The 24,334-nt window shown below is 46.2% G+C and overlaps 2 protein-coding genes across 6 annotated transcripts in view; one reads left to right on the plus strand and one right to left on the minus strand.

The window, feature by feature from the left end:
* Positions 1-4,939, plus strand: part of SLC6A20 (solute carrier family 6 member 20) — a 38,622-nt gene extending 33,683 nt beyond the window's left edge. For all 3 annotated transcript variants that reach the window (XM_025376754.1, XM_025376755.1, XM_025376756.1), the window contains 2 exons: positions 2,854-3,019; positions 3,752-4,939. In XM_025376754.1, coding sequence (XP_025232539.1) covers positions 2,854-3,019; positions 3,752-3,901 — 316 coding nt within the window. In that variant the 3' untranslated portion in view covers positions 3,902-4,939. The remainder of the gene's footprint in view (positions 1-2,853; positions 3,020-3,751) is intronic.
* Positions 4,940-18,148: 13,209 nt separating this feature from the next.
* SACM1L (SAC1 like phosphatidylinositide phosphatase) overlaps positions 18,149-24,334 on the minus strand; it is a 55,950-nt gene continuing 49,764 nt past the window's right edge. For all 3 annotated transcript variants that reach the window (XM_025375614.1, XM_025375612.1, XM_025375613.1), the window contains one exon: positions 18,149-20,030. In XM_025375614.1, the coding sequence (XP_025231399.1) occupies positions 19,894-20,030 (137 nt within the window). In that variant the 3' untranslated portion in view covers positions 18,149-19,893. The remainder of the gene's footprint in view (positions 20,031-24,334) is intronic.

Below are 24,334 nucleotides of genomic sequence, written 5' to 3' on the forward strand. Positions count from 1 at the left end.
CAGCCACAGAGGCCACACCCCTCAAGGAAAACAGCTGTTTCTTGATACACATCTTCACCTCTTCCTTAAGCTTGGCATCGTTACTCAATGTTTGTTCTTTGCCCGCAGATCTCAGCTAATGCTCTGCCCCTATTCCATGCTCAGTTTGCTTCAGTGAATATCTTTCTCTCTATTCCCGTACTTTTGCTTTGTATCACAGAATGTTTTAGGGTCGACCCTGCTGGACCCCCACAGCTTACTGGGGCAGGGAATTGTGCCTCCAGGCACTGGATGCTCTGATCATCGGCCAACATCAGTATTTTCCCAGAACCCTGACCAAAGTGCAGTTGATAACTTAGACCTTAGAAAATTTGGCAGATTGAAAATTTAGTCAGTGAGGTTCTCAATCCCAGTGCACAGCACAGGACTGGAATGTTTTCATTCTCCCCAGGTGATGGAATGTGCAGCTGGGGCAAGAGCCACCGGTCTAGAGCAGCCTTCAAACTCGAGTGTGCCTCACAGTCCCTTGGGCTGGTCAAACACAGCTGCGGGACTCACACCCAAGGTTCTGATCAGGCAGGCCTGGGGAAGGCCAAGAATTCACATTTCTAGCAGGTTCCCAGATGAGTCTGGCACCCACGCTTTGAGAATCACTGGCCTAGAGAGCTTTGCTACCCCAAGTGTGGTCCCTAGAGCGGGAGCAGCAGCAACAAGGCGCTCATTGGGACTGTAGAAGCTCGGACCCACCCCGTCCTGCTGAATCAGATCCTACATCTTCACGCTATGTCCGGGGGGCCTGAGGCACATCAGTTTGGGCAGCGCTGCTCAAGTGGGCACCGGTTTGGGCGAGGAGGCTGTGCCACGTTGTTTTCTGCCCTCTTCCCCAGTCTTTTTGATCCTCCATGCTGGTTCGGGGTGGGGAGGGAGACATTGACAACACTCTGGGAGGCAGGCATTCCTGAAGCAGCATTCCCTGCTATGTCCCTGCAAAGGCCAGGGTCCTGTGCCATGCTGCGGAATCTCCCATGGTCCATTCATTTCAGGACATAAGTTAAACAAAGCCAAATCGATGTCTTTCCCGTAGGGCTTCTTAGAGTCTTAAAGACAGTTATGGATCCCAAAGAGAGGGTTAGAATTGCAGCATTTCCAGACTTACTTGGTCAAGGAATGCCTTTTCACCCTCCGCTCACCCCACTCCCACCCTTAGCTACTAACATTTCGAGGACACTAGCGTTAGGGGGACCAGCTCTCCCTGTTTCCCCAGGATTGAGGGGTTTTCTGGGATGTGGAACTTTCAGTGCTAAAACTGGGAAAATCCCTGGTCACCTAGGAAATGCCAGTCTAGAGGGAGAAAGAGATTGGTCACTGAGAGGGTGAGTGTTTCAGGATAAAAAGAGAAGGTTGGGAGAGAGGAACAGAACCTAGGGCCCACTGGAGGTCACTAGATGGGTGAGGGGCACAAGTCCATCAAAAAGGGACTGGCGAAGGGAGACAGGCGGAAACAAACGTGCCTTGGAGATGTTGTAGGTGGACTGACTGTAAGTGGTAGGTGGGGAGTGCTTCGGCTTGCTCAGGGGACACCGCCATCTAGTGACCACCCAGCGACAGTGCCCTGGGGCTTTTCTGCAGCCAGCTCTTCCCAACTTTCTCCATTCAGAAAGCGGGGGGTAATGGGGGTGTGAAGGGACAAGAGGACCCCCAACACTTTTTCACCTGTCCGATTTTTGAAAGCCCCAGATTTCCACGTCACATACATGAGCCTTCATGGTCTACAGCCTAGAGTCCCACTATGTCAGCAGCAGCAAAGGGCAGGTGGTGATCTCCGCACAGCCTTGCATGGACACCCAGGACATGCAGCAGGTCCCAGGGAGGGAGGGGCTGTGGCTGCAGCCGGTGACGTCACACCCACACCACCCCAGCCCCTCCCGCCAAGGCTGCTTCTCCCGCTGTAGGGAGCAGGTTTAAAGGCTCTGGGCCGGAGGCAGGAGGCCAACCCAGGTTCTGGGCCTGGTCTTTACCAAGCCCTAAGGCAGATGGCATCGCAACCCTGGGCCTTGGTTCCTCCTGTGTGAAATGGGGAGTTTTGTTGGGCCAACATCTCCCAAAATGCCAAAGATACTTTTTATACTGTGTATGTGTACTCAAAAATATGTGTACTTAGCCTGTCAAGTCTATGAGAAACTGGCTGCTGTTGTGTTGCTGCTAAATGTAGGTTTAAAAGTAAAGAAGAGGGAAAAGAGAGAGCTACAGGAATGATGGAGATGGTGATGGTGGCTGTGGGCAACGCCTTTGGGCCTCACTGCCCTGGCCGCTCTAGACCAGCTCCAACAGGCCAGGGCTACAGAAAGGCCTTCAGTCCGAGGTTGGCTCTTCTTCTGTCCCAGAAAACCTGCTCTGGTTTCAGTGGACCAAGTGATTCGGCTCCGTGGCGTTTACTGGGAAAGGGAGTCACTGACTGACAGCAGCGGGCTGGGTTGGGGGGTGGGCAGAGCTGCCCAAGAAGCCCCTGTCGTTGATGACCAGCCCAACAAATGTCCCTCCCTTGCTGCCTGTGCCCACCATTCCTGGAAGCTGCCCTCTGGGCTCTGCCAGCAACCTTCGTCTGAAGGCTGGCACTAGGAAGGCATCTTCTGATGTCCACTATCCACAGGGTGCTTGCTCTGTCACCCTTTCTGGGCAGTCTCAGCCCTTCTCCCCTCCCCACTGCAGCACTGCTCTCTCAAGAAGGTGTCACAGAGGAGTCCAGTGGCCAAACTCAGACATCAGTTACCACCTAGAACAGAATGTTCCTTTGTGAATAGGGACGGGTAAACTGGACGCCCTCACCTCCGCAGCCTGGATAATCCAGACTTTCTCTCCCTGTTTTCCAAATAGATTTGAAAGTGACCTTAAGGCCATGACTGGCCGAGCTGTGAGCTGGTACTGGAAGGTGATGTGGGCTGGTGTAAGCCCACTACTGATTGTCAGCCTCTTTGTCTTCTACCTGAGTGACTACATCCTCACGGGGACGCTGAAGTACCAAGCCTGGGATGCCTCCCAGGTATCTGCTGTCTCTGTAGGGCTGGCGCTGGGCCCCCATGGTCACCCAAAAGCATGGGCCATTCGTTTTCTGAAACCAGGGAACTGTTTCCATAGTGTGGGTAGGTTATTTGTCACGACATGGAAATATCACTGAGGCATTTTAGAAATAGCCCAGGACAGAGGAACTGGGCTCTGAGTTTTTAGATATATGCTTCAGTGGGGCGAGAGGAAGGCACTGCTCCACAGCTTCCCCATCGACCTGTCCCCTGGACGCTGAGAAAAACTCCCGCTGCGAAGGCGCCAGCTCCTGCCTCTTGAGCAGCGCTGCCCTCCGCGCCCACCACAGCAGACAGCACTCATAGAGAACATTGCTACCTTCATGGAAAGTTCCATTCCGGGCTAAGAGTAGTCCCCTATATTTTAGGTGCCCTGAATGTTGCCTTAGACGTAAGGTGCTTGATTATTACCATGATTATTCATTATGGGTAGCTCCAAACAATAGCTCTACACCCACTGGTTCAAGTAGTTACTATTATTCCTAGTTTATGGAAGAAAAAGAAGGTGAGGGCGGTTAGGCTCCTGGCACATGTGGTAGTGAATTGCAGAGCTGGTGGCCCCAGGAGTAAGGACACCGGCCCCACATGCTCTCTGCCCACGTCACACCGCCTCCGCATCACGGGTGGCGGCCCTGAGGCCCAGGGGCAGTGCTCTCAGCAGGTGCTCTCTTCTGACACTCAGTCTCTCCTTTCAGGGCCAGCTTGTGACCAAAGATTACCCGGCCTATGCACTGGCTGTCATCGGGCTGCTTGTGGCCTCCTCCACCATGTGCATCCCCCTGGTGGCCCTGGGGACTTTTGTTTTGCATCACCTCAAGAGGGGAGACGCAGCCCCCGTGGCCTGAGATGTGGGCCGCTCACAGTTTTACGGATACTATTTACAGGCGGAAACTCCTCTGCTGCTTTTTCAAATGCTTAAGCCAGAAGTGCTCAGCCCGTCAACTTCCTGAGTGTCTAAACAAGATGAGGAAGGTGTGCAGGAAGGAGACTCCCTTGGGAGAACACACACCCTCCGGAGGCCGCCTTTCCTCCCCGTCGCCTGCCTCCTCATCATCGAAGGGGGGGGCTATGAAAGCCAGTCTCAAAGATAACGGCGGTCCTTCATTCCAGCAGAGTCCTAGAATTAGGGCACATTGTAAACTGAAATATGACTATAATTCTTATGGGACCAAATTTAAGCAATTTTTGTTTTTGGCTGAAGAGACACCAAAATATTAGAGGACAAATATTTTTAGATCCATTTAAGGAGTTTCGAAGTGCCTAAGATGACATATTTGTCACTGGTGCAAAATTAATTGTCTTCTTTTTTGAGTTGTAGTGAATATGCAATTTTTGTGTTCCCCTTCCACCCTTTAAATCTTAGGATGACAGGTTATAAAGAAAGAAGATCTTTGTTTGGGACCCCCACAGGGAACCTTTCTCTAAGTTCTCTGACAGTGGGTCCAGGACCAGACCTTTCTACAAAAAATTGCCCCAACGACAGTTTGCAACCGCAAACCACATTAGAAGTCTGCGCAGACATCCCTCCGTGGTGTCTTGGTGCATTGGAAAAGGAGTCAGGAGCCACTGTGAGGATGAAAGTGGATCTCAGCTGGGCATGGTGGCTCACGCCTGTAATCCCAGCACCTTGGGGGTCAAGGCAGGTAGATCACTTGAGGTCAGGAGTTCGAGGCCAGCCTGGCCAACATGGCGAAACCCCGTTTCTACTAAAAATACAAAAAAAAAATTAGCTGGGAGTGGTGGCACAGGCCTGTAATCCCAGCTACTCCGGCTGCTGAGGCACGAGAATCATTTGAACCTAGGAGGTGGCGGTTGCAGTGAGCTGAGATCATGCCACTGCACTCCAGTCTGGGTGACAGAGCAAGACTCTGACTCAAAAAAAAGAAGTGGATCTGACTTTTCCCATAGGCTTAATATTACATTTGGACATCGTGGCCAACTCTATCAAGACCACAATACCACTTACAATTCATTTTAAATGATTCATCTGTACATAAGTTTTCTGAAATGTATATAATTCAAACAGAGCATCTTGTAGCTGAAGACACACTGTATCTCTGATATCACATTAGTCCCTGTGGGGAAAAGAGAGAGAGATCAGACTGTTACTGTGTCTATGTAGAAAAGGAGGACATAAGAAACTCCATTTTGATCTGTACTGAGAAAAATTGTTTCTGCTTTGAGATGCTGTTAACCTGTAACTTTAGCCCCAACCCTGCGCTCACAGAAACATGTGCTGTATTGAATCAAAGTTTAATGGATTTAGGGCTCTGCAGGATGTGCCTTGTTAACAATATGTTCACAAGCAGTATGCTTGGTAAAACTCATCGCCATTCTCCATTCTCGATTAACTAGGGACACAATGCACTGCGGAAAGCCGCAGGGACCTCTGCCCAAGAAAGCCTGGGTATTGTCCAATGTTTCCCCCCACTGAGACAGCCTGAGATATGACCCCATGGTAAGGGAAAGACCTGACTGTCCCCCAGCCTGACATGCGTAAAGGGTGTGTGCTGAGGAGGAGTAGCGGAAGAGGGAGGCCTCTTCGAGGTTGAGATAAGAGGAAGGCTTCTGTCTCCTGCTTGTCCCTGGGAATGGAATGTCTCGGTGTAAAGCTGACCATTCCCATTCGTTCTATTCTGGGACAGGAGAAAACCACCCTGTGTCTGGAGGCGAGATACGCTGGCCACAATACTGCTCTGTTACTCTTTGCTACACTATGTTTGGGTAAAGAGAAACATAAATCTAACCTATGTGCACATCCGGGCACAGTACCTTTCCTTGGACTTATTCATGATACAGATTCCTTTGCTCACATATTTCCCTGCTGACCATTTCCCCACCTGTTGCCCTGCTACACTCCTCTCACGAAGATAGTAAAAATAATGATCAATAAATACTGAGGGAACTCAGAGGCCGGCGCTATTGCGGGTCCTCTGTATGCTGAGCTTCGGTCCCCTGGGCCCACTGTTCTTTCTCTATGCTTTGTCTCTCTGTCTTATTTCTTTTCTCAGTCTCTCGTCCCACCTGATGAGAAATACCCACAGGTGTGGAGGGGCTGGCCCCCTTCAAGTCCACCCTGAGAATTTTCTTTTTTTAACTGCAATAAAGTAGGTCAAGGTTACTCCTAAAGTGAGCAGGTCCCTTCCTGCTCTAACGTCCAGTGCTTCCTTGAGACTATGGAATTCTGGAGAGTCTCTGCGGATATATTTGCACAGACATCTTTGAAGACACAAACAAACACTCACTTGGGACGTTGGCCAGAGATGTCTTTTTACTTTTATGCTGTAAAATTCTCTTACAGCAAAAATAGGCTTTAGAAAGGTCTTCTACTGTCTTCAGCAACCATCTCATCAATACTTCCAGCTTCACCTGATTGTCCAGTTATCAAAAGATCACTTGACTTTCAAATGTATGAGCCAGCACGTACCCCACAGATTCGATCTTCTTATCAGGTGGTTCTTTTATGTCAAAAAAAACCTGCTGTCCAGGCTTGAAGAGCACGCACACTCAATGGCAAACACAGCACCGAGTCTGCTCTGAATCCTGGAGGGTCTGGCCCTCCTCTCAACCCCCACTCACGGTCACTGTCTTACAACTCGGGGCCACCTGGGATCAGCCATCAGTCGGGGTGCGTAAGCCTTGAACACCAGGTAGCCTCAGGAATGAAAAGATGAATGTCCTATATCATGACCTTACTCAGTGTCCCCACCTTGCAACCCATTCCAACCTCTGGAGCATTTAAAACTCCAGATGCCCACACCACACCCTGGGGCCACCCATCAGACCTTCTGGAAGCAAGACCTGGGCCTCCATAGCCCCCAGAACTCCCTAGGTGATTGCAATGTGCAGCCAAATCGAGAGGACCCCTTTAAAAAAGAAAGGATATGGGTGGTACATTGAGGAATATTTTCATTTTATAAAATGACTTAAAAATTTGAAAGCATTTTTGGGCTGGGCGCAGTGGTTCACGCCTGTAATCCCAGCACTTTGGGAGGCCTAGGTGGACGGATCACGAGGTCAGGAGATCCAGACCATCCTGGCTAACATGGTGAAACCCCATCTGTAGTAAAAATATAAAAAATTAGCTGGGCGTGGTGGCGGGCGCCTGTAGTCCCAGCTACTCGGGAGACTGAGGCAAGAGAATGGCGTGAACCCAGGAGGTGGAGCTTGCAGTGAGCCGAGATCACGCCACCGCACTCCAGCCTGGGTGACAGAGCGAGACTCCGTCTCAAAACAAAAACAAAAACAAAAAATAATAAATAAATTTTTAAAAAGCATTTTTGAGCATTTCCAATTATATGGAAGAGCTACTTCTACAGAATAGTTTCTGCTCATGGAACTCAAACAGATGAAGCACCACTGTTACAGAATAATGTGCTCCAGATGAAAATGTCTCGTTTCTGTGAATTTCATGAGGAGCAGAGCATTTCTCAAGAATCCTCTTGAGCCAGTAATCAATCCTATCTCAAAAAGTGTTCTTAGCCATTTCCTAGGTACTGCACAAAAGTGGCCATGTCGACATTTGTCCATTCACCCTCCAATAAGCTGGAGAGAAAAAGGGACATTCCATCCCTGTGCCCTTAGTAGTCGCCATGGCGCGATGGCCAGATCACAGACTCCGGAAAGTTTTCTGTTTTTACTGGAAACATAGTAAACCTTGATTTAGCTCCAAGAAATTGAGTAGGGAAATATTTGTTTTTTAGCAATTATCATAGTAAATAACTAAGCAAGTGTATCTACAGTTTTTGTTTTTGGGTTTGCTTTTGTCACTTACTGGATACAGTTTAAGACCTCTCTCAACACAAGATTTTCCTCATGTAGAAACATAAGCTAATTTTGAAAAAATGGAAAATAAGAGGGGGCAAATCCATCCAAATTTTTTTTCCACCACGCTTTTCCATGTAACCTCCTCATGTAACCCATGAGATTGCACCAATGCAGTGGATGAAGTCTATCATGGGAAGATGAGAGAGTCCACAAGAAAAGTTAGAAAAAAAATTTCTAATTGGCCAGATTTAAAACAGAATGTGAGCCCCTTGGAATTGCTGCAGAATCTTGCCACGCCTTTTGAGAGTATCCCGGGCAGTCTTGCCCATCTCAGCGTCTCCTTTTGGCCAGGGCCGTGCACAACCACATGAGGTTTGAATGTGACCTCAGAGCCTCACCTGAGGGGGAGGAGTGTGTAAACTATTGTATTTGATTTTTGTATGAGTTACTTTGCATGGAAAAATTAACTTATGCCACTTTATCGGTAGAAAAGCTGGGGTAAAGAATTAAATAAGCCGATTTTCTGCCCTGTATCAGTCAGGGGAAGAAAAAAAATAACAGATTTACACATCCCTTTGCAAGGCAAAAAGTGGATCTACAAATAGGAAATTCTTAACCTGAATTTCCTGACCAGTCTCTTACATGTGGGTCACTTTTCTATTATTCACCCTCCTGCAGAGTGGGTGGGTCAGGCTTTTTTGAGATCACCCAAATAGTATATTACTAACCAGTCCCTTGGTATGCGCTGGGGCAATGGTGAACAGGATAGACACAGTCGCTGGCCTTTATGGCACTTACATTCTGGAAAAGGAGAGAGACAATGATGCATAACAAATAGATGATATGATTACAGACTGTGATCATGTCTAAGAAGCAAATAAATGGCCCGATGTGGTGGCGTTAACAGGACAGTACTTTAAGCGGTTGAGGAGCTTTGCGAACTGAAATTTAAAGAACAAATGAGTCATTAAAATTCCTAGAAGGTCTGTCCAGGAGAGGTGACAGCAGGTGCAAAGGCCCTGAGGAGGGAAAGAGCAGAGACGAGGCCTGTGGTTGGAATGGGAAAGCGAGTGATGGGAAGTGAGCTTGGAGGAGTGAGCAGGGGCCAGATCACGTAAGGCCTCGCAGGCCACAGCAAGGAGCTTCATTTTCCTTGAAGAGAAACAGAATGCCACTGAGGGTTCACTGTGGGGTCTGGCAAGATCTGATTTATATTTGAAAGATCACTGTTGCCACGGAGGATGGATGGGAGTGGGGCATCAGGGGAGGCTGGAAAATCACTCCAGAAGCTACTGTAGTAAACCCATGGAAGATGATGGCAGCATGGACGTGGGAATGGATATGGAGAAAAATAGGCAAGCTTGAGCTATACTTTGGAGGGAAAGTTGCCAAGTCGTGCTGCTGGGTTGGATGCCCAGCTAAGGGAAAGGGGGATAAAGAGCTTCACCTGCTGGGTGGATACTGGTGCCATTTCCGGAGATGAGGAAAGTGGGGAACAGAGCTGGCCTACAGAGTAAAACTCAGGAGTGGTTTGACCATGTGAGGTTTGAGATGTCTGTGAATCAGGTGGAAATATCCAGTAACCTGTTGAACATAAGAATCTGGAGGTTGGGTTATGTCTGGGATAGAGATATAAATTTGGGAGTCACAGTGGAGAGATGTTATTTAAAGTCACAGGTCTAAATGAGGTCATCCAGGGTGAGTATACATGAAGAGGGCCTGCGACCAAGGCCTACAGGAACTCCAACGTGTTTTCAGACATGGCCACATGTGCTTTTCCACCTCTCCCATGGAGGGATAGGGTCCGTGTATTTAGGTGGGCTTGTGACTGCTTCAACCAAAAGAGTATGATAGAAGGGACACCATTTGACATTCAAGGCTAGATCATGTGGCCATGCAGCTTCGACCTGGTTTGCCGGAACATTCACTTGGGGAGCTCCACGTTGCCATGAATGAAGGCCCACCACCCTGACACTGCTGTACTCCAGCTCACAGGACCAGCTCAGTCCACCTTCCAGCCATGCCTGGGCACCAGACTAGCTTGGGCCAGACAGACCAGCCAAACTGTCAAATGAATCCCACTGAGTGACCTCCATCAGTGCCATCTGGAACAGAAGAATCACCCAGCCAACCTATGCCTGAATTCCTGACTCACGGCATTGTAAAGTAGAGAGGAGGGATCAACAGGGAATGGAGCAGCCAGGTGTGGTGGCTCACGCCTGTCATCCCAACACTGGGAGGCCCAGGCCAGCGGATTGCTTGAGCCCAGGAATTCGAGACCAGCCTGGGCAACATGGCAAAACCTTGTCTCTACAAAAAAATACAAAAATTAGCCAAGCCTGGTGATGCATGCCTGGAGTCCCAGCTATTCGGGAGGCTGAGGTGAGAGAGTCACTTGAGCCTGGGAAGCAGAGGTTGTACCACTGTGCTCCAGCCTGGGTGACAGAGCAAGACCCTGTCTCAAAACAAAAAAACAAAAACAAAACCCAGGAGAATCTGGTCCCAGAAGCTCAGAGAGAACATCCTAAATTCTGCTAAACATGACTTACCACTTATACTTTCTACTTTTCCTAATGTCAGTCTATATTTGAACCCAACTCTAATAGGAGCTTGATTTAGGACATAAAATGTTAACACAGTATTTTAGTGAATGATACTTTAGGTTTGTACAACTAGAATAAAGGGCAATAGGCATGCATCACTGAAAATAGTGAGTGGAGAAAGACGAACACCTGGACTTTTGGCTAAACAAAAACAAAAAGCAAATTCCTGCTCAGAATAATCTATCAAGGCAAGTGTTAGGAACAAACAGACCACCTAACTCCTTCACCTGGGACCAGGGAATTCACTTAAACATGTCACAGCCCTTTACTAATTGGTCCCCCCAGTGAGATCACATCGTGGAGCCTCTACATGGATGTCCAGCCCAGAGGAACAAGGCCAGAGGCAGGAAAGGATGACAGCTGGACATCAAGGATGACTCCCCACTCGTAGACTTACCCGGATCTCTCAGGAGGTGAGTGCAGATGTACATGTGTGTGTGCATGGATCTTAGGGAACTGCCACCTGGATAAGAATTTTAAAATTTAGCATTAAGGTGCCATCAGATTCAATACTCAAGTGAGGTCCAAATAGATTACAGCCCATGTTTTTCAGCTTCAAGGCCAGAGTAGTCACCTCCATGCTGGCCTTTCACAAAATGAATCCCATGAAGGCTGGTCCTATGAGATGCTCTAGGAACAAAAGATTCCACAGGCTACAAAGTTTGGGTGCTGCTGCACGGTAGATACCTCCTCCAGGAGAGTCACTTCTCAAACCTCTGACAAGTCCCGCAGGTTAGATAACTCTGTGTAATCCAGTGTTTGCAAAGAGTTCTCACCACAGATCCACTGTCAGAAAACAAGTGTTAACACAGAGAACCCACATTACTCCAAAACCATACTGCAGGTCAGGAAAATGCATGACATCAAGCTCTCTGCCTAACAGACTGAGGAGCCCAGAGCTCACGGCAGCGACAGAACCATCCTGCAAGATGCATTCTCAGCAGTGAAAACATACCGGCAAATAGATGAGACTAGAAAGCCCCAACACCCACAAGTAGAGCGGACTTGAGAGACGATAGGGGTGGCACTGCAGACCAGGAGGGACAAGATTCAACAACATCCTCAGCAACTGGATAACTCTAGAGGAAAAAGAACGCTGGACTCTGTCAGATGACATCATATTGTCTTACGTAAGCACAAAATGTGCTAGGAAAACACTGGTCAATTCAATACCATTTATACACTTGGTTCATCAAAAGTCATAAGAAAATGAAAAGACAAGTTAAAAATAGAGGGAAGATATTTATAGTATATACAACTAACAAATAATTATTTTCTAAAATATAAAGAATGTCAAAACTATGAAAAGATGCTCAATCTCATTAGTGATCTGAGAAATGCCAAAATTGAGATACGATTTTTATACCTACTGGATTAAAAAGTTAGGAAGTCTGACAGTGCCAAGCATTGGTGATAATGTGGAACTGGGAGCAATATGAATGGCAAAAGCAATTTAGAAGAGAATTTCATGTTACCTTATATATTTCAGGCTTATAATTCTACCACTGGGCATGGAGCATAGAGATATCATTTCCGGTGTGAGCTGGAGACATATACAATGCTCACAGCAGTACTTAGTGCAAAAACAAACAACCAAAAACAACCAGAATATCCATCAATATTAGACTAGACAAAAAATGATTTATGACCATCATAAATAGATCCAAATGAATACATATATTGTAATATAGTCATTCAAAGTAAACAACAGTTGGCCGGGCGCAGTGGCTCACGCCTATAATCCCAGCACTTTGGGAGGCTGAGGCAGGTGAATCACTTGAAGCCAGAAGTTTGAGACCAGCCTGGCCAACATGGTGAAACTCTGTCTCTACTAAAAACACAAAAATTAGCTGGACATGGTGGCACATGCCTGTAATCCCAGCTACTTGGGAGGCTTAGGCAGGAGAATTGCTTGAATCCGGGAGGCAGAAGTTGCAGTGAGCTATTGCACCACTGCACTCTAGCCTGGGTGACAGAGAGAGATCCTGTCTCAAACAAACAAACAAACAAACAAACAAGGCAGACAACAACAGGTTGGACTCAAGCTATAACCATCAGTGTAAATGAATCTTAGAACAATGCCGAATTCAAAGGCCAGCTGTATCATGCATATGGAATGATGCCATTTCTACACACTTCAAAAAAAGCAAAACTAAACAATACAGATATTACATATACATTATATAGATATTACGTATCTAGTGATACATACTATGTGCTAAACTAGGAAGAAATGCAAGGCTAGTGGTCATCTCTGGGAAGATGTAGGGATGGCAGTGGGAAGGAGAGCACGGGTTTCCAAGGTGCAAGTTCTGTTCTCCCCAACCATGCTCCAGATGCCCAAAAGCATACAGAGGAAAACAGTAAAGCTTTAGATTGAGGTGGAATATTGAATTCTTACAAGCTAGGTGCCTTTCCCAACACTTCTTCCAAAGAAGGAAATGTAACCAGGAGTTAAGGATAATAGCAGAATTGTGCCCTGGCTCTGCGGAACTCAACTAGCTGCCCTGGATAGGGCGTTCATGGTATACCTGCTGTGTCTGTGTCCCTCCTCTCCCTCCCCCTCCTCCATTCTTCCCTCCCGCTCTTTCTTTCTGGGGCTAATTTGCTACACAGCATTAGATAGCCAGAACACCTAGGTCCTAGCATAAGCCCCACCTCCTCCAGGAAGCCACCTGACTCCCTCCCGCAATAGCTCTGCACTTCACCTTTGTATTCGCTCCTTACTGACTATGGTCAGCAGACTTCTAAGATGGCCCCCAAAGATTGCCACCTGGTATTCATGCGCTCGTGTTATTCCCCTCCTCTTGAATGAGCTGGACCTAGTGACTCCTAGTGCATAGAATACAGTAAAAGTAATGGGATAACAATTTCCAGATTAAGTTATAAAAGACACTGTTGGCCAGGTGTGGTGGCTCACGCCTGTAATCCCAGCACTTTGGGAGGCCGAGGTGGGTGGATCACCTGAGGTCAGGAGTTCGAGACCAGCCTGACCAACATGGTGAAACCCCGTCTCTCCTAAAAATACAAAAATTAGCCAGGCACGGTGGAGGCGCCTATAATCCCAGCTACTCAGGAGGCTGAGGCAGGAGAATCGCTTGAAGCCGGGAGGAGGAGGTTGCAGTGAGCTGAGATCACGTCATTGTACTCCAGCCTGGGCGACAGAGCGAGACTTCGTCTCAAAAAAAAAAAAAAAAAAAAAAGAAAGAAGAAAAAAGACACTGTGACTTCCTCCTTGCTAGCAGACTCTCTCTTGCTGACTTGATGAACCAAGTTGCCATGCTGAACAGGCCGACGTGGCAAGGAATTGAGGTTTTCAGCTAATAGCCAGCAAGTGGACCAGTCTAGCAGCCCACAAGGAACTGAATCCTGCTGATATGATTTGGCTGTGTCCTCACCCAAATCTCATCTTGAATTCCCTGTTGTGGGTGCGACCCAGTGGGAGAGAATTTAATCATGGGAGTGGTTTCCCACATACTGTTCTAGTGGTAGTGAATAAGTCTCTCGAGATCTGATGGTTTTTTCTGAGGTTTCCATTTCTGAGTCTTCCTCATTCTCTCATTTTTTTTGCCTGCCACCATCCACGTAAGATGTGACTTGCTCTTCCTTGCCTTCCACTGTGATTGTGAGGCTTCCTCAGCCACTTGGAACTGTAAGTCCAATTAAACCTCTTTCTTTTGTAAATTCCTCAGTCTTGTGTATGTCTTTATCAGCAGCGTGAAAACGAACTAATATACCTGCCAACAACGAGAGTGATCTTTAAAATGGATCCTGCTCCAGCTGAACCTTGACTGGCTCCTGTGGGAGACCCTGAAATGGGGGACAGAGCTAAATCATGCCCAAATTCCTGACCTACAGGAACTGTGAGATGATAAATACGAATAAATATGGGTTGCTTTAAGCCAGTAAGTTTTGGAGTAATTTGTTATGCAGTGATAGATGCACTGAGGTCATTCAGAGCTGGAACGTATCTCACATCCCTTGCAGTCCCTGGTTGGGAGTACAAGGACACCTCATTAATTCTCAAATTAATGACCAAATTTTGAAATTATTTCACTAGGAAACTGGAAAAATGAATTATGGGAAGATAATATTTTAAATATTTAATTTATCCTGATATATATATATATTCTCAAGATATATATATATATATTTTTTTCTGATCCAGTCAGAAAACAACTGTTAATACAGAGAACCCACATTACTCCAAAAGTGCTCCAAATTTCAGCTAGAGAGAGAGAGAGAGAGAACGAGAGCGAGCACATGGGCATAAGAGCAAGCCATTTCCAAGGAATTTCATCTCACTTCCCACGAGTGAGGGTCCTCCTAATGTTACAGGATCTTTGGGGTGTTGGTTTTCTGGCTGGAAACCTCTGTGGCCAGTGATGCCTTTGCCCGAGTTTTGTTCAAGCCTGCTGGGCTCGTTCCACCCACTCAGCCTGCCTGGCTGAGCTCGGCTTACACTACCGGCCTGGATCCCATGCCTGCCAAGGGCAAGTCAGGTATGGAGCAGCAAGGGGTGTGTAAGCATGGGGTCCAACCACTGCCAGTTAGACACACCAGCTGCTGCAGAGAAGCGGGCAGCTCCAAGTGCTGGCATGGGTGCGGGCTCTCTGCAAGGCTGCAGCTGGACCAGGCATGCACTGCAAACAGCTTCCACGGCTGCCAGTGCCCAAGACAGTGGTGCCCAGTAGCCTGAAGATGCTAGGAACTGCATGGCCCCAAAGAGGGAGTCACAGCCCTGACTCACTGAACTCCCAGGTCTGGGTTCCTCGAAGGGCTGCAGATCTTCTCTCCTTCTCTTCGTGTGCAATGTGGTGAGCAAGGGGTTTAATTAATAAGCCCTGTTTGTGTTATAGCTCTTAGCCCTGTTTGTGTTATAGCTCTTTTTTTTGTTTGTTTTTTTTTTTTGTTTTTTTTTTTTTTGTTTTTTTTTTTTAATGAGACGGAGTCTCACTCTGTCGCCCAGGCTGGAGTGCAGTGGCACACGGTCTCTGCTCACTGCATGCTCTGCCTCCCGGGTTCACGCCATCCTCCTGCCTCAGCCTCCCGAGTAGCTGGGACTGCAGGTGCCTGCCACCACATCCGGCTAATTTTTTGTATTTTTAGTAGAGATGGGGTTTCAACGTGTTAGTCAGGATGGTCTAGATCTCCTGACCTTGTGATCTGCCCGCCTCGGCCTCCCAAAGTGCTGGGATTACAGGCGTGAGCCACCGCGCTGGGCCATGTTATAGCTCTTTTAGCCTCACCATTTGGCGGGTCCTGAGTTCTTGTCCTGTGGCCAGGAAGAATGAAGTATGTGCACAGATGTGGATGAGCAAGACAAAGAGGAGCTTTATCAAGTGATAGAACAGCTCAGAGGAGACCTGCAGGGAGTAGCTCCTTTCTGCAGCCAGGGTGTTCCGATGAGTGTTCAGCTCCTAGCAGAGAGGGTAGCTCCTTTCTCCAGGCGGGTCATCCCAACAAGTGTTCAGCTATCAGCAGAGAGGGTAGCTCTTCTCCGCAGCTGGTTGTCCCATTGTCTCTGCTCTGCTTTGGCTGAGCCCAGGGCCTTTATGGGCCTCAGAAGGGAGAAATTGCATGCCAACTGGCCCATGGGCGGCCATAGGTGGGACCAGAAAAGGCACAAGTTCCCATTCCAGTCAGGTCCACGGAACTGGCAGCCCAGTCCCCAGCCTCCAGGCTGTCCTTGGCCTGAAGGTGGGGCCTCACCAGGGACCCGCCCCCTTCTGCCCAGGAGCCCGTCTGCCTCCTGCAGCCATCCATGGTGCCCAGACTGCTTGCACCAAGAGGCACCTGCAGGTCAGCACCAAGACACCCTTAGCCTACCCTTCAGTTTCCCCTCCCCTCCACCAGTGCTTGTTGATGCCCAAAGTCCAGAGGGGTCGACGTGGCAGGGGATGGCGTTTCAGTGTTGCCCCAAGTGTGCACACACGCTGCTGAGCTGTGACAATGCCCGGCTTCAGCCCCAACCCCACTCTGAGATCTGGCTCCTGAGGATGCAGAGTGCAGAGACACCCAGGTCCTGTGCCTGGGAAAGTGAGTCTCCCACTTGCTCCATGGAATGTGCAGGCAGCTCTGGCCACGCCTCCTCACAGTCTGGGGTGGGGGTTCCGGTTCCTTGCTGGGGGCCATGCTGGCATCTGAAGCAGGGGGGACGTCACCACAAGTTCTTCCCGTGGTCCCAGTGCTCAGAGGTGGCCTGGTGCTCCCCCTTGCCTGGCTCACAGCCCTGCCCAGCAGGGGTGCCTCCAGGAGCAGCCTGCAGGCCCTGGGCCTGGTTCTAGGGAGCATCAGGCTCAGAGGTCACCCCGCTGTGGGGCAGACCCTGGGGATCCGGCCCTGGGAAGCCCTGCGCAGAGCCTCCTCCCAAGGCGCAGGAATCCGGCACCAGTCAGCAGGGAGGGTGCAGTGGCCATGCCACTGGCTGGGTCCCCAAAGTGAGCACCACTCCCACTTCCCACTCCAGGCCCCCAAAGGACAGCCCCAGCTCCGCGCCCCAGGCGTGGTCCCCATGCCTCATGTGCAAGCGTGGCACCACCCCAGGCCCAGCTCCGCCTGTGACCCCTCTCTGCCTGCGCCTTCATACACAACTACGCTGCTCCCCCATCGGCAGGCAACTCAGCCTGGCCCCACTGCGGCAGCCCCCAGGCGGACAGGTTCCAGGGGGATCCCTGCGGCAGGCTCCGGGGACTGTCCACCTCCTCCCCACGCCATCCCGGCAACAGCAAGCAACAGTGGTGGAAACATGGATCAGGGTCCAGAGCAGTGGTGGCTCCGGGCCTGGAGGCAGGACCCACTCAGCCATACAGGGGTGGGGGCGGTGCAGTCGGCTGCCGCAGGGACACAGGGCACAGGGAACATGAGGCACAGGGGTCTCACCATCATTACTGCTGCCCCTGCAGCCCCTCCTGCCGTCACCACTCACATCTCCCTGCCAAGGCCGGCACAATGGCAGCAGCCACTTCAGACAGCCCACTGCTGCCATCACTAGGTACCAATGTGTTCACATCACTATTTCCCTCATGCTGACACCTTCCTGTGGAGGTGTCATTTTCTAACAAGCAATATTTTCCCACATCAGCTGGGATTCATAGCATTTTGAAAAACAAATTACAATTTGAAGGTGGGGGACACCTTTTTATAGACATTACACTGAAGTATTTCCCTGGGTTTCTCTGTAACTAAAAAAAATAACTATAAGGAGATACAAAATTTCTTAAGTGATCGTAACTGGAAAGCAAGATTGCAGAAGCTACTGATTTGCTTGCTTACTCGAATTTTTCTATGATGATCATGCATTGCTTTGTGTATTAGTTTGTTTTCACACTGCTGTAAAGAACTACCTGAGACTGGGTAACATATAAAGAAAAGAGGTTTGACTCACAGTTCTGCATGGCTGGGGAGGCCTCACAAAACTTACCATCATGGCAGAAGGTGAAGGGGAAGCAAAGCACGTCTTACATGGTGGCAGGAGAGCGAGCGAGCGAGGGGGTAAATGCCAAACACTTTTAAACCATCAGACCTCGTGAGAACTGATGAGAATGGCATGGGGGAAACCATCCCCCATGATCCAACTACTTCCCACCAGGTACAATTTAAGATGAGATTTGGGTGGGTGGGGACACAGAGCCAAACCGTATCACTCTGCATGATTTTTAATATTCTAAGATCAAAAAGAAAAACATCACTTTCAAAGTACATGGATGATACCAACAGTAGTTAGAAAAGAATATGACATTTTATTTTCACTTATGGACATACAGTACATGAATTTAGAAATAAAATCGTCGCAGGATTCTGAAATACTGATACCTTAAGATCTAACACACTGATTAGTCCATTCCCTACAAAGCAGCCACATTAGCAGCTCAGATTTGGTCTTTGTTGTAGTTGTTGACATTAAGTTCTTTAAGTGAAATGCCCAGCAGCATTTAAATAATATTTTACAGCAGACATGAACTAAGTTTCAATATTCCATCTTTGGAACACATTATGCTTATTTACATGTTAACAGGTGGCTATATTTACTTACCCTATTGTGAGTTTAATGACTGATTTTAAGCTACAAAGGGTTTTCCAGCTATTATTTCCTTTAGAGTTTCTAAAAGTAACAACCTGTATCAATGTTTTACAAAAGATAATGATGAAAAAAAGGTAATGCTGAAATAAAGGCGCTTTTAGAAATATTTAAGGACAACATAAGGTATTAATATTGGAAAAAAACTGTACATATTTTCAAGCACAACACTGAAATACTGTAGCAGTGTTTAATTGAATTGTTTTAAAATAGTGGTAATTATACTACCTTACATACTGTTCTAATATTTAAATCTCTTAATTACAATTTGAATATACAATCTGACTTACAATTAGAACTATGCACAGTTTCCGAAGCATATTTTTCAGGTTTGTTTTTGCACATAAATTAATGTTTAAGTTGGTCCTTGATTTGGAGAACTGTAACTACCTGGAAGCACTAAGTTTTAGACACATTTATTGACAGCCAACAAAATCCTTGACAGAGTGAAAAGCATCAAGAGTACCATGCGTGGAAAAGCAGCTGTTGCCCCCCAAGTGCAATATGAAATCTAGAACAAGACCCTCTCAGAGGCCTGCATGTCTCAATGACTGACCCTCAAAGAAACCAAAATGTACAGGAGGAAGTAGCTGACCAGTCATGGGCATCTTCCACACTGGGGCAATCTTTAAAACAGAGGTGGCTTTGGACCTCTAGCATAAGAGATAGACTTTACATTCTTTGATTTTATTTACACTTTTTTAAAAAGATAAAGTATATCTGAATTCTCTCATCACATCTAAACTGCTGGTGCACTGGCAGCTCAAGCTGATTAAAGTCATGAGGCAGCCCACCAGAGACTTTAAAAGAACCCCAGACCACATCCCCTCCTCTTTCCTATCATGAAGTCACAGACTGTCTCATCAAACTACTTGATGTCTGTAAGAGACTTACATTTTATAAACACAGTTAGCTTATTACTGAACTTTTAAGAAAAGTCCAAAGATGTGTGGAAAAGTATGCCTGCTAACAGTGACTGCTTCTACAAGGACAATAATGAAACTGAGCTACAAAAATAATTTTACTGTTTTAAATAATGAAAGGAGCTAGGTTTTTAAAATATATTACTTATTCTGCAACAGCTGATTAAACTGACAATCAATAGAATCCAATGAACAGATTCAGCTTCCATTCTGCAAGCTGAATTCAGGTTATATTTTAATTACAGAATAGCTTCAAATTATAAATCTAACTGTCCCAATAGCAAAGAGACCATCAAGGCAGTAACATCAGATCAATTCTGTCATCATCCTGCACGGAGCACAAGATGTGCTTTTGGATAAAGGCATTAAAAAGACCTTGGGCTGATGTGGAAAGCGGGTCAGTAAAGACTCCAGTTCTGCACAATGGAATCTTCCAAGCCAAGCCGCTTTCCACAAATACAAATTCAGTCTATCTTTTCCTTCTGGACCAGTCTGGGAGCATCAACAAAATCTTTGCCATTGTAAAGAATGATAAAAAATGTTCCAATGCTTGCAACTCCCCAGAAGAGCACATAGGCCAGTGTTTCTGTCCAAGTGTCACCTGTTGATATTAAGAAACAAAAAGCTAAATAAGGCATTTGTTGATATCAGACCCAGTTTTCAGCTGTTTAGCACATTTTGGCAACATTAAAGTTTACTAGCACATTCACAGCAAAAATATAAGAACCTCTTAATTAAGGTTTAAACCGGTGGTTCTCAAACCCTGGCTAGTACCAGAATCTTCTGCAGGGCTTGATAAAGCATCAACTGTTGAGCCCCAAGAATCTGCATTCCAGCAAGTTCCTAGTTCCCAGGTGATGCTGATGCTACCGATCAAGAGGCTACACTTTGAGAACCACTGGACTAAACGATTTCATATATTATACAAATAATAATCACTTTTAGTATATTTTAATAATACAAAAAACTATTGTTTAATTTATAGTTCTGTAACAGATATGAGCTATTATCAAAATAACTGCACAAAAAATTTTAATATTCATAAGTTAGGAATACCAAACATAAGTTATCCAAAACTTTTCTGAAGTTATATATATTTTGTAGGGTATTTTTTGCACATACATAAATATATAAAACAAAAGTTAGTAACATTTGCTTTAGAGACGGGGTCTTGCTGTGTTGCCCAGGCTACAGTGCAGTGGCTATTCACAAGCACGATTCCACTACTGATCAGCACAAAAGTTTTGTCCTGCTGTTTCCGACCTGTACTGGTTCACCATTCCTTAGGCAACCTGGTGATCTCCTGCTCAAAGAGGTCACCATATTGATGCTGAACTTAGTGCGGACATCCGATCAGCATAGCACACTACAGACCAGAACTCCTGGGCTCAACTGATCCTCCCGTTTCAGCCTCCTGAGTAGCTGGGACTATAGGCACACACCACAGCACCCAGCCAATAACATATTTGAATGACATATTTAGCCCAACTCTGCTGATACACATTTTCCAAAGTCTGAAGTTCATAAAGGTTAGCAGCAGGCCAATGGGCAAAGATCTACTTTGTTTTACTCCTTGAATAGCAGAACCTAGAGAATAGCTTCTGTCTCTGCAACAGTACTGGCCTCATCTGCAGACGGAGGAACACATACAGGGAATAATGGCCAGTGAGAGAGCACACCAGGGAAGAAACCAGTCTCCAGACTCTTTCCTAACAAGCCCTCAGAGATCATGCTACATTTGTTTTCTATTCTCTTTGAAAACCACAGCAGGAGCTAGAAATCAGATATCGCCACATCCAAATGTCACAAAGTTCGTTATAACAATTAACTGACATGAGATGTTACTATCCACAGCATCCAATCTCTTTTTATGCAAAATATACTCGAATTTGCATAACTGCTAATTTTCATGGCTCTGAGTTTTAAAATTCTTCTTGGACAAAAAAAGGGCAGTTCCTTATTGGCCACTCTGCTGGACACACCCTAAAGGAATCATCCGTTTTATTCAGGCAGAGCCCTTGGTCTTGACTTTCCTGCCTCTCCAGAGGTTCTTTAGGTAAATGTGGGTATAGTCAGAACAACAAAATTAACTAATTTAACAGTACAGTGGCTCCCCAAAAATGGCATCCACTGGGTATGTTTTCAGGAAAGAAGGCAGAGGATCTAGAGAGGAAATGAGAGCAGGGCTGGCCGCTGAAGAACCTGCACATGCTGCCTCTTCCTTCCTGCCCCAAAACCCGCAGTCATGTCCCGGGCAATGCCTATGTCTCAACCCGTTTTTGTATTGTAAGGTAAGAATGGTTTTTACATTTTTAAATGGTTATAAACACAAAAACAAAGAATATGCAGCAGAGACCACACACCATCCATAAAGGCAAAAATATTTACTACCTGCTCTTTACAGAAAAATTTTGCTAACTATAATAATAGTAAGATGGCTCTTTCCCCCTACTCAACATTTCAGCATTTAGTCAAAACTACATCACAACTGTCTACAGGGCTGAGCACTGAGAGGAATACCGAGACGAACAGGTAACTGAGCCTCCCTATCAAAAAGGTGACAGAATTAGTGGTGGTGGTGGAGTAAGAGTCCTTAATTCAGCAAACATTTACTGAGGGTTTACTATATCCTGGACAAAGCAATGAGTAAGACACAGACCCTCAAAAAGTTGCTGATCCAGTGAAAAAGACAAACAAGTATGCAAATCATTACCATCCAAAAACAAATACACACTGGGTATGTCAGGTACACCAAAGAGGTATACTACCTCTGAAAAATAACTCCCTAAGTATTAAGGAGGTTAAAAGAGGAAAGTGCTGGGAGAGAGGACCAGGAGTGCTGTGGAAATTCAGACAGAAGGTGAAGACTTCCGTGTGGGAGAGACACTCTGCGAGAGGGGAGCGTATGAATGGTGCCCTGAGGATGGTGGAATTCAGACAGGCAAGAAGAGGATGAAGGCTGGAAGGTGCCTTTTCTTTCAGAGTGACTAGGATTGCACCTCCAAGGTACAATACACCAAGTCTCAGACTTAAACCTCCAAAATACAGGACATTACTCAAAGGAGAATAAAGAATACATTCTTCACACTTTAATCTTAAATGCTTTATTAACTCAGTAACATAGCAAAATATTAGGAGAAAAAAGAAAACCAGTAAAGACCTTGTCCACTCAGGTTCTTAGGCAATTTTACTCTCAACCTATTAAAATTTAATGATAAGTAATATCTTAATCCATTAACATTTATTTGAGTTGGTTAGACTATACATTCTATAAATGGAATACTTTGCAGCCATTAGCAATTAAGAACATGGGAAAACATACTGCTCAGTGAAAAAAAGCAGATAATGAAAATATGTATCTCACCTCTGAAAAAAATCAGAGACACTTATAAATATTAAAACATCAAAATGTTAAGAGTGGTGAGCTTCTCTCTCAAAGGTATTGAAAGAACACAAAGATAGATGTGTACCCGACCCCACCCCGCTACACCCTTTTGTTCTGCTCTCTAATCTTTGCACATACCAGAGATTTCGTAAGTTCTGTGAGTACCTGTTTTTCTGCACGTACCAGAGATTTTGTTTTGCACATACCAGAGATTTTGTAAGTTCTGAGGCAAGGTCACAAGACGTGTTTAAGTAAGATAAACTCTTGCTGCCATAAACCTGCTCTCCCGCCTCAAAGGTTGAACCGAAATATCAGAAATGGCGGGAACCAATCATAGTTAGCCAAATCGCCTTGTTCAAACACTAGCCAATCATATATCTGATTTGTATAATAACTCTATGCCCACTTTTCTTAGACTATATAACACTGCTCGGAGCTCAGTGGGGGAGCTCTCCTGCCCGTCTCGTTTCGCGAGCGAGGGAGAGTTCCAGGTTAGAACCTGTAATAAAGATCCTTGCTGCTTAGCTTTGACTCTGGACTCTGGTGGTCTTCTTTGGGGAATAAACGGTCTGGGCATAACAGTATGATGATAAATAATATTTTCTCCTTTTCTGCCTACGTGTGTTTTCTGTAATTACTATGTATTACTTTGGTAATGTGAAAGGAAAATAAAATCTCAGGACTCCAAATTTACTATGCCAAAGAGAAAAGTTAAACTTGGGAACTGAGTCTCACAAAACTACCCTCCTTTTGTTCCTAAGTAGACAGCTGCAAAGATAGTTGGCCACATATCCTCCCAGATGGCCACCCTCACAAACTGTCACAAGCAAATTCCATGTGGGCCCCAAAATCTTTACCCTAAAAGACAGTCCTGTCGAATCTCCCTCACCCTGACATTGTAAATTAACAGTTTATTTTCACAGGTAAGGGACAAAGACTAGAAAATCATTCCTCCACCCACCCCAAAACAAATGCAGATTTGACTTCTCTCTCTACTCTACGTTTACTTTGTCTTACATAAAACACAGATTTACTGAGCGGGAGATGAATGCATAATTGACTGTTCCTCTACCCTCTCCTTTCACATGTAATGTGGATTCAGTGAGTGCTAATCAAAGCCTCACAAGAATGTGACCATTTATCTCACTACCTACCCTCCCCTTTTGTTTCCATTCCTCCTTTCCCTCCTGTACACTGTTTCACCATTTAATACTGAAGTCCTCAAAACCCTCTTTGGAAAAAGCACGAGATACTGATCCTACCGTAGCTTGTGTCTCTTTTTCCTGGGCAGGTTCTCAACCTTGGTAACTTAAGCCTCTGAACTGAGACCTGTCTCAGATACTTATTGGTTCACAGTAATAAGAAAAACATGTTTTTGAAATCTGAGGTTTAAAAAAAACCCATCAAACTACTAGGTATGTTATTTTTCTTCCTGTCACATCTAATGACTAATTTCATCTACTCCACTTTACCCATTAAATTTAATAGGGAAACATCAAGTGTTCAGTGAACTCAAAAAC

Source organism: Theropithecus gelada, chromosome 2, assembly GCF_003255815.1.
Source record: "Theropithecus gelada isolate Dixy chromosome 2, Tgel_1.0, whole genome shotgun sequence".
Lineage (NCBI taxonomy): Eukaryota > Metazoa > Chordata > Mammalia > Primates > Cercopithecidae > Theropithecus > Theropithecus gelada.